The 18819-nt window shown below is 36.8% G+C and overlaps 1 protein-coding gene across 13 annotated transcripts in view; it reads left to right on the plus strand.

Annotated features, from left to right (window-relative positions):
* CSGALNACT2 (chondroitin sulfate N-acetylgalactosaminyltransferase 2) overlaps positions 1-18819 on the plus strand; it is a 43305-nt gene that overhangs the window by 13329 nt on the left and 11157 nt on the right. For 2 of the 13 annotated variants that reach the window (XR_004380219.1, XM_032836976.1), the window contains exons 2-6: positions 1139-2070; positions 4287-4503; positions 6291-6392; positions 9753-9931; positions 11480-11574. Coding sequence is in view for 9 of the 13 variants with exons in the window: in XM_032836976.1 (XP_032692867.1) it covers positions 1410-2070; positions 4287-4503; positions 6291-6392; positions 9753-9931; positions 11480-11574 (1254 nt within the window). In the remaining 4 variants the exon portion in view is untranslated. Of the gene's footprint in view, positions 1-1138; positions 2071-4286; positions 4504-6290; positions 6393-7379; positions 7472-8124; positions 8284-9752; positions 9932-11479; positions 11575-15104; positions 15216-18819 lie in introns of those variants that run through there. The other 11 variants (XR_004380224.1, XM_032837003.1, XR_004380223.1 and 8 more) reach the window with 9 other exon arrangements.

Raw genomic sequence — 18819 nt, forward strand, 5'->3', positions numbered from 1 at the left:
AGAATGAAAGTTCTCTCTGCAGTGGAGGCCTCCTGTCTCCTAAATTTAACATTCTCTGTTTATAAAATTAAGGATTCTTAGTTTAAAAAGAAATATGGAAGAGCTCACACAACTGGTTATAGTATGAACAGTAGTGTGTGATTTTACATTTATTTTAAATGGTTTTTTAATTTTTTTCCCAGTAGATAAACATTAAAATGGTCATGTTTTTTCTTTAAATAGACTCTAAACCTTTCCAGACTTGTAGGAAATCTGGTGCTGTGTAATACAGTGGAAAGAATTAGGTGATCTAATGCTCAAATAATCTATGGGAGGACTTTGGATGTAAAAATGTTTCTTAATGTGTTTTCCAGATGTCTGTGACCTTTTGGAATTGTCTCTCCCCTCACACACATACTTAATTTTAAGGCTCTTTTATTGGTTGGGTTCAGCCATAGAAATTAATGAAATAGAATGCTTGAATTGAATAAACTCAAGAAAATATCTGTCCCTAATAAGCCATTATCAATATAAAAAAAACAATTTGTGGAAACTCAGTTCCCAAATGGTGATATACACTAGGTGGGAAATGGCATATTAACCTAAATATTGTGTTAATAAAGGGTTATAAATGTTAAAATTTTCAAATAATTAGAAACAGTAATATCTCTGTAACAAAGTATGCTAAACATAATTTAAATGCTTCTTTGATTCATTCAGGAGGTTATGGTTGTGTAGACATTGTGGTTAAAAGTATTAAATGTGGGATTTTAGTGTTTTATAAGATATTTCTCTTAATATTTTCTTCGAGCATTTACTGAATATTCTACATTGTATTAGCACTTCTCATGGTGTTCTACATAGAGTAGTCACATCACTAAGTTTATCGAAACTACCAACAATTTGATACACTTAAAGAAATAAGATTCTGGGGTGCCTGGGTGGCTCAGTGGGTTAAAGCCTCTACCTTTGGCTCAGGTCATGATCACAGGGTCCTGGGATCAAGCCCCGCATCAGAGTCTCTGCTTGGCAGGGAGCCTGCTTCCTCCTCTCTCTCTGCCTGCCTCTCTGCCTACTTTTGATCTCTGTCTGTCAAATAAATAAATAAAATTAAAAAAAAAAAAGAAAGGTTCTGATCGACTCTATCTGTTTCTTTCAGGAAAATCACCACCCATATAATGGAATTTTATCTGATTCTATAGATAAGATTTCTTTATTCTGGATATCATGATAACAATACAGGAAGTATGCACTATTTCTCATTTCTGCAAGTAGTCTTCACTGCTGAAGGAAGAAATTTTTTAAGCTATAACAGAGTTCATTTTGGTACCTTTAATGGAAATTCTGATTTTGTTAATTTTTGATAACTTTTTGCAAAGGTATGAACAACCAAAGAACTTATCTTGTTAGGCAAGTCCACATTAATAAGAATGCCTAGAAGAGGATTGATTCTTCAGACCCGGACCCACTGGCTACTCTTGGGTCTCGCTTTACTCTGCAGTTTGGTATTATTTTTGTACCTCCTGGAATGTGCCCCCCAAACTGATGGAAATGCACCTCTTCCTGGTGTTGTTGGGGAAAATTATGGTAAAGAGTATTATCAAGCCCTCCTACAGGAGCAAGAAGAACATTATCAAACCAGGGCTACCAGTCTAAAACGTCAAATTGCCCAACTAAAACAAGAATTGCAAGAAATGAGTGAGAAGATGAGATCACTGCAAGAGAGAAAAAGTGTGGGGGCTAATGGCATAGGCTATCAAGGCAACAAAGAACAAACACCTAGTGATCTTTTAGAATTTCTTCATTCCCAAATTGACAAAGCTGAAGTTAGCATAGGAGCCAAATTACCTAGTGAGTATGGAGTCATTCCCTTTGAAAGTTTTACCTTAATGAAAGTATTCCAGTTGGAAATGGGTCTCACTCGCCATCCTGAGGAAAAGCCAGTTAGAAAAGACAAGCGAGATGAATTGGTAGAAGTCATTGAAGCTGGCTTGGAGGTCATTAATAATCCTGATGAAGATGATGAACAGGAAAATGAAGATGGTCCCCTTGGAGAGAAAATGGTATTTAATGAAAATGACTTCATAGAAGGTAATGTGAAAAATATGTTGATCCATAATTATGTTAGTATGACAATTCTATTACTTTATGCTGGTATTATAAGTCAGTCATTATTTACAGTATTAAAATATTTGAGTTTTTACTCAAATATTGAATTTGAAGTGGCTTTTTAAAAAAAAGTTATAATGTGACCATAATAAAATAGAGGACAGGGAAATAGAATAAATCTAAGTTTATATAGAAGAATATACTATACAGGGCTCAGGTTGAAGGGCTTTTAGGGCTATATATGTATTTCTACATGTATGTTTTTACATTCTTATCTGGTCTTGATGTTCCCTTTTTGTATTTTTCAAAATATATGAACTAAGGTTCATGATTTGAAAACCATTTGATAAAGGAAGGAAAAAAACCCTAATTTAGTAGATTGATGGTGATTCTATATTTTAGGGGGAGGAGAACCACATATTAGAACATTAAGGGGGCATATATAGTTTTGAAAAGCAAATTTGGTATTTGAAAAAGTAAAGAAATAACCTGTTTTCCTAATACAGACTGCAGAAAGGGCATGGAATGTATACATATCAAGATGGAGTATGACTCAAAATTTGAGGAACACTTCTGTAAACTTAAGATATTTGCTGATTGGTATAAATAGAAATACAGATCCCCACCCATCTCCATCTTAATATCTCCTGCCAGAAATTTAGTGACAAACTTAAAACCATTTTGGATATAAATCTGTCTTGAAAGTTCTCTTTGCTTGATTTTATGAACAGTATACCACATGTAATTTCTTTGGGCTTGAATCTTCATGAATAGTACTTGCTATACTACAGTGTAGTAGCACCTTAAGACCTTTGGAGGCCATCAGGAAGGGCATTGTGTTTTCCGTGGTACTTCAGCTGTCTTTTCATTGTAGTCACTTCTTTTTTTTGTTGTCACTTAGTGCAATTTTGAATGGGCTGTTTCTGTCAAAACTCTTCGAATTTTTCGTCAAATTCAGCTTTTTGTCTTTTTACCGTATTTGTAGCTTATAGCAGAACTGAAAGCTGCTAAGGAAATAACTCACTAAAGTATAAAATGTCTTCACATCTGCCTTAATAAAGGAAGGAAGCCATGTCAGTTTTATATTCTACAGCTTCTGCTTATCTTATAACTCTCTTTTGATTCTTTCACTGACAGGATTTTTCTCTGCATGGAACATAATTTTGTCCCCCACTTTTCTTCCACTCTGCTACCCCTCCCTGGCAAAAATAAAAAATACTCATTATTCAGTAAGTCCTATTCCTTTTCCAGACTTTAGCTTAGATATCACTTCACTTAGAAGTCATCTCTAACCTGCAAGTCTTAAGATAACAGTACTTCCTATATTCTCTTATAACCTCTACCTGTGTCCCCTCTCATAGTACTTGTCATAGTATATGATGTTGCCCATTTCCTGATTTGTAGTTCTCTTAGGCTGTTGTAAGCCTCAGGAGAGAGTGGATTGGTCTATCTCGTTCATTATTTTATTCCCAGATATTGACTGACTCACACATCTTATAGGTCTTCCCTCTCTCCTGAATGTACATTTAAAAATCAGATTGCCCAGGAGACTTCCAAACTTTTCTCCTGAAGTTACCTCAAATCACCATGTTTAAATCTGTACTAATTTTTCTTTGTCTGATTTCACTCTCTTCAGAGAGAGAGAGAGAGAGTGAGTGTGTGTGTGTGTGTGTGTTTGTAGAGTGAAATATGTATCACTGTATTGTTTTTATTTCCTTATTTTTCTGTCTCCCTCACTAGACTGACTGTTCCTCAAAACCAGGACTGTATAGCCCTCTTTATACCACCGATGAGTGACATGAAGGCACTCCATTCATTTTAGTTGAACTGAACCAAGCAATAGAATTTTTGACTCTCAGGTCTAGAATTTAGTATTGGTAGAAGTAATTTATTTTCATCATATGATTACTGTGTTGACAGGCTCTACTACTAAAAAAGTCATATGTAAAAAGGAATAATTGTGATTTGGAACATATTTATGAATTGACTAATAATAGAGGAGTGAACATTTTTTGTAACCTCTCCTTTTAAAGAAATAATTGTTTTCAACTGTACAATAGGGATAATTATTTTCACAAAATGATTAAAAACACTACATGTCTGGTTTTGTACTTTTGATCTTTGAGTAAAATCAATATTCACATTGAATTCATAAACTTTGACATGGAGACATCTTTGTCCCTAACTCTTTCCTTTAGGTTATTATCGCACCGAGAGAGATAAGGGCACACAGTATGAACTCTTTTTTAAGAAAGCAGACCTTATGGAATATAGGCATGTGACCCTCTTCCGCCCTTTTGGACCTCTCATGAAAGTGAAGAGCGAGATGATTGACATTACTAGATCAATTATTAATATCATTGTGCCACTTGCTGAAAGAACTGAAGCATTTGCGCAGTTTATGCAGAACTTCAGGTAACTCTCAGGGCTTAATGCTTTGGCTAAGCACTTCTAAAAAATCACATTTCATGCAGATTTGCTTAATTTATCTTCACTGAGTGTGATTACTTAGAATTCCAGAGTAATTTTATAGGCTTTGGGGAATCTTAGTTTTTGATACTCTTTTTTTTAAAGCATGTATAATATATTGTGTTATTGGCAATTTGAATTTTTTTTTAAGATTTTATTTATTTGTCAGAGAGAGTGAGCACAGGCAGACAGAGTGGCAGGCAGTGGCAGAGGGAGAAGCAGGTTCCCTGCTGAGCAAGGAGCCCGATGTGGGACTCGATCTCAGGACGCTGGGATTATGACCTGAGCCGAAGGCAGCTGCTTAACCAACTGTTTAACCAACTGAGCCACCTAGGCTTCCCTGGCAATTTGAATTTTGAAGTAAATTGAGAGTGACAACTATTAGAAACTATATTTGACGAACTTTATAATTGTGTGTGAGTTCATTTTAGGATGAGTTGAATTTTTAAAAATAACTTATTGAGGCATAATTTACATACAATAAAACCCACATATTTTAAGGGTATAGGTTACATGTCTTTTGACAAACCTTTATGCTCATAATTGCTTTCCCAATGAACATACAGGACAGGTCATTGCTTTTTCTCCAGAAAATTCCCTAAGAACAATTGAAATTTTAACATTGAAATAATTTTAGAAATACAAACATTTAACTAAAAATGAGAGTTATTCCATCTTGAAGAAACAGAGACTATAATAATTTTTAAAATAATTTTTTTCCTTTTTTGTCATTAAATTTGGATATTTTAAAATGCTGAAGTGTTAAAATGTTAACAAGTATGTATCAGGGTAGCTGTGTGAGGAAAGTTTTGCCTTTTTGTTTAACAATTGCCATGTTTTTAATATTTTAATATGCTAGTTTTAATGCTTTATAATTCCAATCTTTATTCTCATATTGAAATCATTGGATTTAAAAGTTAATGTTTGGGGCGCCTGGGTAGCTCAGTGGGTTAAGCCTCTGCCTTCGGCTCGGGTCATGATCTCAGGGTCCTGGGATCTAGCCCCACATCAGGCTCTCTGCTCAGTGGGGAGCCTGCTTCCCCCTCTCTCTCCTGCCTGTCTGCCTACTTGTGATCTCTGTCTGTCAAATAAATAAATCTTTAAAAAAAAAAAAGTTTAAAATAAATAAATAAATAAAAGTTAATGCTGCTCTGTAACAGAATATCTAGAAATCATGCTTCCAAATGAGTTTTGCCTATCTGAAATTGCTCACCTGAGATCTGATTTCCTAAAGTATTTTTTACTGCTTTTCTTGGAATTGCTTTCAGATGCTACATTATTCTTTACAGTAAGTAATCTCAGCCATGACAGATACTTATTCCTTGATGAGAGGTATAATTTCTGGAATTAGCCAGTCTGAGGACAAAATAACTCTTGACTAAGAACTTGAATATTTATTTATTTGGTTTTTAGACTTCTTTCCTTGAGTAGCTTGTAATTTGCTTCTGAAGGCAATACCAAAGCAAAAGTTTCAAAATTTTGGAATAAAGCAACTTCTGTAGACCTTCAAGGACTGTATTCATGTGGTTATATTGTTATGCATTTGCTTATATTATTATGTCATTAATAATTCAGCAATATTGCCACTTTTATATTTACTTAAAGCTTCATGCAGTGTCATTCTAAATGAGCAATGCCTCATTTGTTTTGTTAAAACTTCATGTGATTGCTTTCTGAATGAGTAGTGCCTTATATATATTTTTTGAATGAACTTTATTTTTCAATTCTGTTAGGGATGTGTGTATTCATCAGGACAAGAGAATTCATCTCACAGTGGTGTATTTTGGTAAAGAAGGATTATCTAAAGTCAAGTCTATCCTAGAATCTGTCACAAGGTTGGTGAGCCATGTCCAAATTGAAGTCTTGATACATAACATTAGAAGAATGAGAATTTCAGATATTTAATGAGTTGATTTTTTTTTATAAACATATAATGTATTATTAGCCCCAGGGGTACAGGTCTGTGAATCGCCAGGTTTACACACTTCACACCATAATGAGTTGATTTTTAATAGCTGCTGTTTAAAAGTTGGCTGAGCAAATGAGTAGTGGTGCTAGTAAGTTCCTCATTTCACCCCTCAGTTCACTCATGCAACTCTAATAAATGATTCGTCTTCCCTGACCTCTTGGCAGCCAGCCTGGCATGATCCAAGCCCTCTCACTCTGTGGCCCAGCCACCTTCTATTTATTTGCCTCCATTTATTACTTCTTCGTTCCCTTCTGTTGGACTCTTCCCCTTTTTCTAAATCTAATCCCTTCACTTTGATGTCATCTCCTAAGCTTTTCTCTCACTTGTCACCTTTCTTTCCTTCCATTTTCCCAAGTTCCTTCTTCTTGCCCTGCAAATAATGCTTAGGTCTCTCCTGTCCTTAAGCCACCACCACCTGACTCTGTAGTACCAGTAGCTGCTGGTAGGTTTCTGTTCTTTCATAGCTAAACCTCACCAAACAGTAGTTCTCTAATCAGACAATTCACATAGTACCTGGCACATAGTAGGTACACAGAGGTTTGAATGAATGAATTAGTAATTCCTTAATACTCCGACATTAATTCTATAGCTTTTCAGCCTTTTCATCTCTAAGTTGTAGGCCCAAAGTTATGACCTAACTGCCAAATTCAGCCTTTTTTCTGTCATCCTCTTTGGTCGCTTTTTTACATTTGATGCCTAACCAGTACTTCCTTCTTAACATATTCCTCTGATGTTTGTAAAATGAATATATTTTGTAAATGTAAATATGTTACAGTGTAAAATTTTAGGTTGATTGTCTTTTCAGACCAAGCCAACTCTGTATCCTTTACCTGCTTCTTTACCTTTCTGCTAGTTGTGGCCATTCCCTAAGAGTCCAGATTTGGCCGGCCATTCTTCTCGAATTGTTCAACTAACATTCCTTGAGTCCCACCGACTATGTTCCAGGTACACTGCTTGGGAGTCTTAACTGGGGTGGTTGGAATAGATGAGCACAGAAGAGAGTGTTATAGTTCCTACCCCGAAGGGACTCTCACAGCACATGTATTAAAAAACAAATACTGTCTTTTCTTCCCCCTTCACACTAGCTGCTTCACTTGGTGGCCCTCTTTCAGTTCAGACTAAGACCATTTTCATGATCCCCTGGGCTTCATGTCTGAGAGCTAGCATCTTTCATTCTTTACCTCTAGTCAGTTCTTACTTACTGCCCAGGACCTTTTCCCTGTCCTTTCCCTGCTACTGCCTAACTCAGGTTCCCCCTCCTTCATTTCTTTCCTTCTCTTCCCTCTTCACCATTTTCAGGTCACCCACTAAATGCCAGGCACTTACATTGGTACCACTGAAGCTATCACTGCATTACTCAAGACTCCTCTGTGGCACATGATAGAAACCCATCTTGAACTTGCTTAAGGAAGCTGGGAGTGTTAATGGAAGAATCTTGGATAGTCCCCAAACTGAAGGGATTATTACAGCCAAATTTGGGGAGAAAAACAAAAACAGCTTTGATATTTTAGGGACTGGAACCAGAGACTTGAGCACCATGAAAATTCTCTTGTCTTCTTGTCTGTTTTTCTCTGCATGTTGACTTCATTCTATTGCAGATTGGCTTCTTCCACATGTGAGGTATATGGCTGTTGGCGGCTTTGGGCTCACATCTTCTCAGCTTTGCCATCAGAGAGGAAAGAGCTTTCTCCCAGATCCAGTTGAGAAAAGCCCAGGGAAGGAGTTTTGCCCACTCTTAAGTCAGTCACTATGGCCAGGTGGGATTTGGGTATTATGATTGGCCCAGCTTGAGTCTGGTCCCTGCCTCTAGGAAATTACTGTGGTTTGGGTGTTCTATGATTAGTTCCTCCACTAGGTGGTGGGAGTGTGACACGGTAATCAGCAGTTTTCCCAAAAGAAGTGAGAGATTGATATTCATGAGAAGGGTAGTGTGGGCATTCGGAGCATATGGAGTCCACTCTGGAAACTATTTGAGCCTTTGCTTCCATCTCTCCATTCCCATTCTATACATTTATAAAGAGTAATCTTCCTAAAATGTCCCTTTTTGATCTGGCCATATCCTAGCATAGCAGTTCTCCACCTTTAACATCAGAGTCCCCTGGTGTGACTTTACCAAGAGAGACATAGATGCTCAGCATCACCCCTAGTATTTGATTCAGGGGTCTGGGGTGGGGCCCAAGAATTTGCATTTCTATTGCTTTCCCAGGGGAGGCTGATGCTGTGGGTGTTGGGACTTCCCTGTGAGAACTACCCTGGCAGAAAAACTCCTTGCCTCAAGCACACTGACCAACTTCTTTAACTTCTCACAGAAGCTACTCCTCAGTCTGACCCTTTTCTGGTCTTCTCTCATTGTTCACAATTTAGGATCCCTTCGTTCTCATCCAGTTTGTCTAATCTCTGTTCTCTAAAATGCTTTCTACTTTCTTACCTCTTTGCCTTTGAGAATAATTAATTGGAATAAGCTTTAAACTCACTACTGAATTCAGGAATTTAATTAAGGCATAACTTTAATTCTGCTTCTAACCTCTCTAGTCTCTAACTACTTTCAGACGAAAGCAATCTTTTTTTCTCAGAACTGCTGTTCATTCATTCATTCAGCAAATATTTATTGAACTCCTACTCTTTGAGGAGGTACACTATATCCACAATAATGAACAAAACAAAATCCCTGCTCTCATGGAGTTTATGTTCCAGTGGGTGGGGGGAGACACTCAAACAAACATGTCTGGTGTTGCTGAGGAAAGCAAAGCTGGGCAGGGGGATAAAGATTAAAGAGAGGGAGGTCGGGACAACTTCCCAAATGGTATGAGGGGAATCCCTCCGATAAGAGGACATGTGAGCAAAGATCCAAAAAACACAAGAGCACCCTTTGAATGTACCATTCATATGGAATGCATTGTTTATTACCAAACATTATGGCCATTTTTCCATGTGTATATTCCTTATCTCCCCAATAAGTTTTTAAGATCCTGAGGAGCAGTGATCCCTCAACACTTTTTAAGCTCACACCACAAACATGTTGCCTCAGATATGGCCATTTAGTGAATATCTGTCCCTGATGTTGATCATACATGTGAAGCTGATAATTTCCTTTCCCTGTATGACTCTAGAACCAAAATTGAAAAATACTTGAAGTATAAAACATATTTTGTAAGTCTTGTTGAAAGAAGAGAGTTGTTAAATTTTAAGTGGGACTTACCCTTTGTTGTATATGCTTTCCTCCTAGTGAGTCTAATTTTCACAATTACACTTTGATCTCCTTGAATGAAGAATTTAATCGTGGACGAGGACTAAATATGGGTGCCCGAGCTTGGGACAAGGGAGAGGTCTTGATGTTTTTCTGTGATGTTGATATATATTTCTCAGCTGAATTCCTTAACAGTTGCCGGTTAAATGCTGAGCCAGGTGCGTAAAATCTTGGTAGATGAGTTGAGTGTAGAAATTGAGAACAGTGTCAGCATGTCCCATATTTTGGATCAAGTTAATTATGTTTTCTTAAAGTTATATTAGGCATACTTTAACTGGAATATTAAGTAGAAAAGTTAAAATTTGCCCCTCTGAAGTTCATACCCCTGTTCTCTTGTGGCCAAATCCATTGCGAAAATTTGAATACAAATAAACAAAAGCGAAGAAAACGTCTTAAAATTGACAAGGAGGAAGCAGCACTTATCAGAAAAAGAGCCAAGCAGACAACATGGAGATGTGTGAAAGAAGTACTCTACCTCAGGCAGGTGGTACCAACAGAGACACACACACATGAAGAAGCCTAGATACAGATGGTGCTTGGCATCCATACTACATATTTGGGGATCATTTACTGTACTTTGCTTTATGTTATAGGTATTTTTTTATAATGTATGAGCAAATGATTTTTTTATAAATCAAATCTAATTTTAAATGTGAAAAGAAAATTTTCTGTTTCAAAAAAACTCCTAGTAAATGCTTTTTGTGTAGAACTATTCATATCATGCAAATTATTAGCCTATTAATTATTTTCATTAGGGATCATTGTCAGGAACTCTTTGAGCACCTAGTGAATACATGAGGGTTGGGTTTACTTTTTTTGCACCAGACAATATGAAGTTCACAGTGTGAAAGTGGAAGGAAACATACTTGCTCAATGTAAAAGAAATATTTTAATGTCTAGAAATAGATTTTCCTTGGGAATTGAACGTCCATCCCTAAGTGAGTTTTAACAAAGGTGAGATGAGCATCTAGTAGGGATTTTGTAATAGAATGGCTGCCACATTACCACAAGTACTTGACGGTTACGGAGCACTTTATATTATCATGTCTAACTGAGGCCCATCTTAGCAAGGGCTTCTCTGTTGAGGGCTCCTTAGTCTTCACAGGTCCCTTCACTGCTATCAATTTGAATGCTAATGACAAGATTTTCTGCAGAGGCTATTAGATCAGGTATTTTTAACTTTTCCAAATCTTACCAAAATCTGTCTGCAATTCTGTATTTTAATTATTGTGTACAAATCTATTGATTTTATAGTATTCTTTGGATTTACTGTTTCTGTGATTCATTTTGAAGGATGGATTTAACACGTTTCTAAGTTCTTGGTGATTGTCAGAGGTTAATCTACGTCTATCACTGCTAATCAGATGAAATGATGAGTAGTAAATAGCCCACCTATTGAATAACTGACCGAAAACTTTTGTGTATCTCTCCAAAGTCAAATGGAGTAAATGTGTGTTATACCCTTTAGTCTGTTTTTTAGTCTCTTTTAGGTTATAAATTTTGTAGCTACTGATACATTATAAAATCATCATGTTCATCAAATCAGCATGATGTTTAGTAGCCTGAAAATTGACAAAATACAATATTGATAAAGTCACCATATATGACCAAAGAAATAGCAGTATTAAATATTGATAACATGGTCTTGATCAGTCTTTCATTTTATTACTTTGTTGTGTGATATAACTGTATATTTTAATTTATAGGTAAGAAGGTGTTTTATCCTGTGGTTTTCAGTCTTTACAACCCTGCCATTGTTTATGCCAGTCAGGATGTACCACCACCTGTGGAGCAGCAGCTGGTAAGACTCATTCTCAGTTATGAAAGGCCACAATGATCCTTGCTAGGTTCCTTTGTGTTTGTTTCACAAGTAGAAAAGAAAGTTTTGATAAAAAACTGTAGTTATATTTTTTTAAGATTTTATTTATTTATTTATAGGAGACTGAGTACAAGCAGGGGGAGCAACAGAGGGAGAGGGAGAAACAGGCTCTCCCTCTGAGCAGGGAGCCCAATCCCAGGACCCCAGGGTCATAGCCTGGGCCAAAGGCAGACATTTAACTGACTGAGCCACCCAGGAGCCCCCCAAAACTCTAGTTATTATAAACACTTTTCATAGTATCTTTTACCACCCCCCATAAGGTGATTTTCCACTTAATGTTTTAGAATCAAATATCATTCTAGAGAGGGAAAGAAAATTAGGCCACAGAGAAAACTTAATGTTCTAGAATATATAGATTTTACAGTCACTTCTGCCAGTGTATTCTCAGTAATACTAAAAATGTGTTAATTTTAAAAACCTTATTTACTAGAAATTAAAACTACAAAATAAACTAAGAAGGAATGATATTCTGTGGGTAATTACTAAAGAAATCATGGAGTGGGAATGCCCATAACAGAACTTACAGTTATTGATAAAACTATATAAGTTTTTTTTACTTTAAGTAAACATACTATGTTGGAATAATTTAAATTTACAGAAAAGTTGGAAAGATAGTATAGAGCATTCCTGTACTCCACCCCGTTTTCCCTCAGAATAATATCTTATGGAAAGATTTGTCAAAATTAGAAATTAACATTGCTAAGTTACTACTAACTACACTGTAGATTAGGATTTCACCAGTTTTTCTACTAATGTCCTTTTCGTGTTGCAGGTTCCAGTCAAGAATACTATACTGCACTTATTCTAATCTTTTATTGTTAATATTAAATAAAAATGGAAATAAATGAATTAAGAAGTCAATTTAAGATATTAAAAAAATGAATAACTCTGAGAAAAGAAATAAAGATAAGGCAGAAATTAATGAACCAAAAATAATAGTTTGACTAATATATAGTAGCTTATTCTTTATGTGCAAAAAAAAAATTTCTTAACTAAAGTGGGCAGATTTGGGGTAAAAAGGAAAATATAACAACTGAGAGAAATCAATTTTATATGGTAAATTCTTAAAATTCTAAATAAAAGATTTGAGAACTTATAAACTATTAACACAAGCAAATTTTGTGTTAGCATTTTATATATAAAAGAGATGGAAGCTCTGAAAAGACTAAGAACCACTTAAAAAATTAGAAGTTATCAAAAAAATTACCTTGCATATGAATAGGTACAATGTTTTATTGGTGAGTTTTTCCAAACTTTTGAAGAACAGGTTAAAGTAATACCATATGACCTACTTAATAAGTTTTATGAAGCCAACATTATCTTCAGACTCCAGTCCTGCCTTTAGCAGAGGGGCTGGATATTGTAAGCAATATATCTATTAGCTACAGTTGATGCTATAGCAATATAGCTATTAGCTACAGTTGATATGTCTGTATACACACACCCCTCTGCCTTATCTGTAGGCCAGTATTACTTGGGAATATAGAAACAATTGGGATCAAAATAGCAAACCAAGCACCCACATTTGCCTTATCTGAAACCCTAAATCCTTTGTAAAAGTGAATTACTAAAAAGAAAAAAATATATTAGCTTTGGAAAATGAGAGAAGTGTCCTTGGTAGAAAATTTTGAGAAATTGATATAAGATGGCAATAGTTGGCATAGGATTGATAGAAGAAAGAAGAATCTGGAATATGTTCAGGAGAACACAAGATGGGGCTGCTTTGTATCCTCTGAGCTCATGGAAGACAGAGCATGATGGAGTACATATTCTCTGGGCATGTACTAAGCAACAGGCATCACAGGGATTGGACTACAGGCTGCGGCAGTGTATGTGGTCTCTGGAGCAAGAGAGGTAGGGTAAGGTTTTGGGAATACTGAGTTGTAGGATGGATAGGGAGCGCCAGGCTCTGAAAATGAGCTGCTGTTGGCACATTGTCTGCAAGACCACATTTAGCCCCTCTTCCACTATTACTGGAGATAGGCCCCTGTAATTTTAGCTGACAGCCAAGGGTTTTTGAACAATGATATATTTTTTTTTTCTTTAAGTATGCTCATTGTCCAGCGTGGGGCCCAACATAGGGCTTGAACTTAAGACCCCCAGGTCAAGACCTGAGCTGAGATCAAGAGTTGGATGCTTAACTGACGAGCCACCCAGGTGCCCCTGAACAATGATTTTTTAAACAAAAAACAGTAGCAGTTAACCGAGAGTAGCCAAACCAACACTATGAAAGGGAGGCACCAAATTTTAATAAACAGAAAAGATAACACATGAGAATATGAATAGAGAATGAAAACAACTTTAAGGTAAATAAGTCTTCAGGGAAAGAAAACATTAAATTACTAAGACTGGATTTGTTGCTAAAAAGGTCAACTTGGAAATTGTGAAAATCTAAAACTCAGTAAATGGGCTGAATATTGGAACAGTTACAGTTGAAACAAGCTTGTAACTAGAAGACAAGTTACCTGGGCACATAAAGACCAAGAGATAATGTAGAGAAAAATTGAGACATGAGGAATCACTCAAGAAGCTCCCAAAGTTGTGAGTAGGAGCTCCAGAAGGGAGAGAAAAGAGAGAACAGACAGTGGATGAAATAGAAGAAAACTTCGAAGAGCTAAGGAAAGACAAGTCTGGCATTTGAGAACTTGTCTGCAAAGGAGTAAGAATCGGATTGGCATTTGCCTTCTTTTTGATGATAATTGGTGCTAGAAGACAATAAAACAATATCTTGAATGTTGTGAGAGAAATAACTTTAATTCTGTAATTTATATTTTACCTATTTGAGGGCAAAATAGATATTGTTGAATATTCAAGGATTCAGGGTTTACTTCTTACAGACCTCTTCAGCAGAATGAGAAATGAACCCGTTTGAAAGAAGACCTGAGAATAAAACAGTAGTCACCAGCACTAAAACCCCAGTAAAACTTGTTTAAGTAGTTGTTGATGAAACACATAATAAAAAAAGAAATGAATAGCAGTTGGGGATTTAAAATTCAAAGGGTACACATACAAATGTGTATTACCTAGCCCTGTCCCCTGAGAGGACCTAGAAGCAGTAATACCCCAAGAGTAACCAGCATACCCAGCTCCCAGATCTTAGGATCTGGGACAGGAAATCAAGGAGCCTGAAGCTCCAGAAAGTAAGGCAGTACTCAAAGAAAAAAAGAGGATAAGGGTATGTCAGAGGGATACAGGAGCCTGAATAAACTCCCAATGGCAAAGTTAGAACAATTTGAGCAACAAAATAAATAACATAGTACTACATAGTACTGGATTGCAACCCCAAGCAGAAAATAACTATCCATGAGTACATACTGATACAAATAAATTAGCAAGTGAATAAATAATAATAAATCAATGGATAGACTGATTAGATAGGAGTAGATAAGGGAGAAGAGCTAAATCTTTGCTACAGAATTCTGAATAACTTATGTAGATACTTTCTTTTCCAGTAGGTGGAGCTAGGTGACTCACTTCTAAAGAATTGAGTATGGAAAGAGAACTATTCAGTGGAGAAACCTGGCAGACACCACCTTAAGCCAAGTAATGAAGGTTAACATCACCAGTGTTATTATGCACCCCTCATTTGATGAATCAAGAAGGGCATTTCACTTCTGTGGCCTTCCTTCCAGAAACCTAATCGTGAGAAACACTTCATCCAAACCCAAATTGAAGAGTATTCCACAAAATACCTCAGCAATACTTGAAAGTGTCAAGATCAAGGGTGCTTAGCTGGCTCAGTTGGAAGAGCATGTGACTGTTGGACTCAGTTGTGAGTTTGAGCCTCAGAGTGGATGTGGGTATTACTAAAAAAAAAAAAGAAAAAAAAAGTAATTTTTTAAAAAGTGTCAAGATCATCAAAAAACAAGGAAGACTGAGAAATTACGAGTTTCCAGTCCAAGGAGACATAACAAATAAATGCAGTGTGGTGCCTTGGACTGGATCCTGGAACAGAAAAAAGGACATTAAAGGAAAACTTGTAGAATCCAAATAAAGTCTAAAATGTAGTTAATAGTGGGGTGGTGCCTGGGTGGCTCAGTCACTTAAGCGTCTGCCTTCAGCTCAGGTCATGATCCCAGAGTCCTAGGTTCAAGTCCTGCAACCAGCTCCTTGCTCAGCAAAAGTCTGCTTCTCCCTCTGCTTCTCCCTCATGCATTCTCACTCCCTCTCTCTCTCTCTCTCTCTCTCTCTCAAATAAATAAGTAAAGTCTTTAAAAATAAATAAATAGGGACGCCTGGGTGGCTCAGTTGGTTAAGCGGATGCCTTCAGCTCAGGTCATGATCCCAGCGTCCTGGGATCGAGTCCCACGTCGGGCTCCTTGCTCAGCAGGGAGCCTGCTTCTCCCTCTGCCTGCCTCTCTGTCTGCCTGTGCTCACTCTCTCGGACAAATAAATAAATAAAATCTTTTAATAAATAAATAAATAAAATGTAGTTAATAGTAATGTACTAGTGTTGGTTTCTTTGTTTTTATAATGTACCACAATAACAATGTAAGATAATAACATTTAGGTGAAGTTAAAACTAGGTGAGAAGTATACGGGAACTCTGTTTACTACTTTGCAACTTTTCTATAAATCTAAAATTACTCCAAAATAAAAATCTTATTTATAAAAAAAATTCCTTGATAAACACAGTGCTAAATGGAGTCAATATGTGAGGGTGAAGAGGAATGTAAAAGCATGCTAATATCCTTGTCTGGTTTGGGAGGATGTGGGAGAAGAATGATTTGAATGTGGGTTCATTCTAGATGTTCCACACAAAAAAATAAATTTAAATACTTCCACTTCAAGTTGTAGTTTCACTTTGTAACCTTTGCAAGTTACCCTTTCTAAACTTCAATCTCCCCCACTTAAAACAAGACAAAAGCTTGCTCTCCATAATGTATAATATTATCTCCTTGATATTAAAAGTAAACAGGAAATACACCATTAGAAAAAAAAGGCTAAAAGACAGTTGGTAGTAATTCATAATAAACATATTTAAATAACCACCTTACTAAGAATAAATAAAAAACAGCAGTGCAATACTTTTTTGCTGCTGTAAAATCAGTTTTTAAAACAGCCATGCAAGCGAGGCTGGTGGGATAGGAGTTCTTCCATCCATGCTGGTGGTGTAGGAATGCAGACAAGCTTTCTGGGTCAGGAGTTTTCAAACAGGTTCATCCCTCTGATCCCGTAATCTCCACTCCCAGGAGTCTATCCTGAGAAAACAGAACCGTAGAGCAGCAATACATATAATATCGACAACATTGGAAGCAGCAAAACTGTCAAAAGAATGAATTATAGTACATATGATGGTGAATAGGTAGCAAGAGGAAAATGTTCATGAAATGTAGATTATACAGCCATGTAAATGTAGAGGAAAATATAAAGTTTAAAAAAAGGGAAATTATGTGTATTTTTTATGATATTTTAATGCTAATAATAACTATTTTTTTAGCTATCCTTTTCTTTGGGTAAGCTGTTGTTCTGTTTTTCATACATGTTAACTCATTTAATCCTTCTTATACCTCTGAGGTATATGCTATTATTACCCCTGTCTTATAGATGAGGATATAACCATCTGGTGGTTGAGTGCCTGCCCAGTTGCATAGCTGGCATGGCTGGGGCCAGGGGCCCGGGCAGTGTATCTCCACTCTTATCCACTGCACAAACTTGCCTGTGTTACCATAATTCATCCAATGGGGTTCATTCTAGGCCAGCCACTGTTCACTGCTGGAATCCCCAGCACTTAGAACCATATAGACATGGTTATTATTCACAAGAATCTTTATTCTGGTAGGAAGAGACAGAAGATGAAATCAATTAATAAATGCCATGCAGATCATTAAAACAGGCTGAGTTGTGAAAAATGATTAGGTGTTTCTGTGGTGTATTTAGTCATAAAGACCTTTTTGAGATGAGGCTGTTGGAGAGGCCATCCAAATAACAGGAAAGAACCTGCTACCTAGTAACTGGGGAAAGACTGTCCCAAGCAAAAGGAACAGCTACTAGGTTTCCTAAGGTGTCTAGAACACAGTGGGCAACAGGGCACAAAGCTGGGCCAGTCATGTTGAGCTATAAGGAGTTTAAGCTCAGTGTGATAGAAAGCCTGGGAAGGGTTTTGATTCTGTAAAGAATGGATGGGGTGTGGCTGTAGCTACAAATAGCCAGTTAGGCTTTGACAGCAAAATAAATGGCTTGGGTAAGGATGGTAATCATGGAGAAAATTTGAGGTATGATTTGTCTGACAGAACTTGCTGGAGAATTAGATGTGAGGAATGAAAGACAGGAATGGCAGAAGGAGAGATTAGGGATTCAACCTGAGTGGGGTAGGTGTATATGTTGTTTATTAGACCTCCAAGGGAAGGTGTCAAGTTGCCTCATGGATTTGTGAACCTAGCAGCCTGTGAGGGCCTGGGGGCTGGAGATGTAGATTATCTGTGGACACCTGCATCCCCCCACTTGCTTAGGAGAGGGAGAGATAAAAATGCAATAAAACATTAACAATCAGGGATTACAGACAGTGGAAATGTGTTGTTTAAAAATGAAACAAAACCATGGGGCACCTGGGTGGCTCAGTTGTTGGGCGTCTGCCTTTGGCTTAGGTCACTGTCCCAGGGTCCTAGGATCAAGCCCACATCGGGCTCCCTGCTTGGCAGGAAGCCTGCTTCTCCCTCTCCCACTCCCCCTGCTTGTGTTCCCTCTCTCTCTGTGTTTCTCTCTGTCAAATAAATGAATAAATAAATAAATAAATAAATAAATAAATCTTTAAAAAAAAAAATCAAAACCAATGACTCCTTTCCCCAGGTGTGATAATATAATATTGGAGATTTTTTTTTTAAAGAAACTAAGTTATAAAGGGAGACTTAATATTTGTAAAATCAGAATTGTCATGGTGTAGAAATGTCAGAGTGAGTGTTTTATTTTATTTGCATGGGGTGGGGAGTGTTTTGTTTTAATACTTTGCACCAGGATTATGTTTTGACTAAGGAGATAAGAATATTGAAACCTAGTTTTGCCACAGAAATTATGCCTCTATAAATTAATTTCATTTGACAAATGTTCATTGAAAGCTTACTATGTGCCTTGCATTGTTTTAGGTGCTCCACATATAACAGTGATCAAAATCAATAAAAAGTCCTGCCCTCTAGGAGCTTTATAGTCTAGAAGGGGAAGAAGCCCTCC

This window comes from Lontra canadensis, unplaced genomic scaffold, assembly GCF_010015895.1.
Source record: "Lontra canadensis isolate GAN:19392208 unplaced genomic scaffold, GSC_riverotter_1.0 scaffold3, whole genome shotgun sequence".
In the NCBI taxonomy this organism is placed as follows: Eukaryota; Metazoa; Chordata; class Mammalia; order Carnivora; family Mustelidae; genus Lontra; species Lontra canadensis.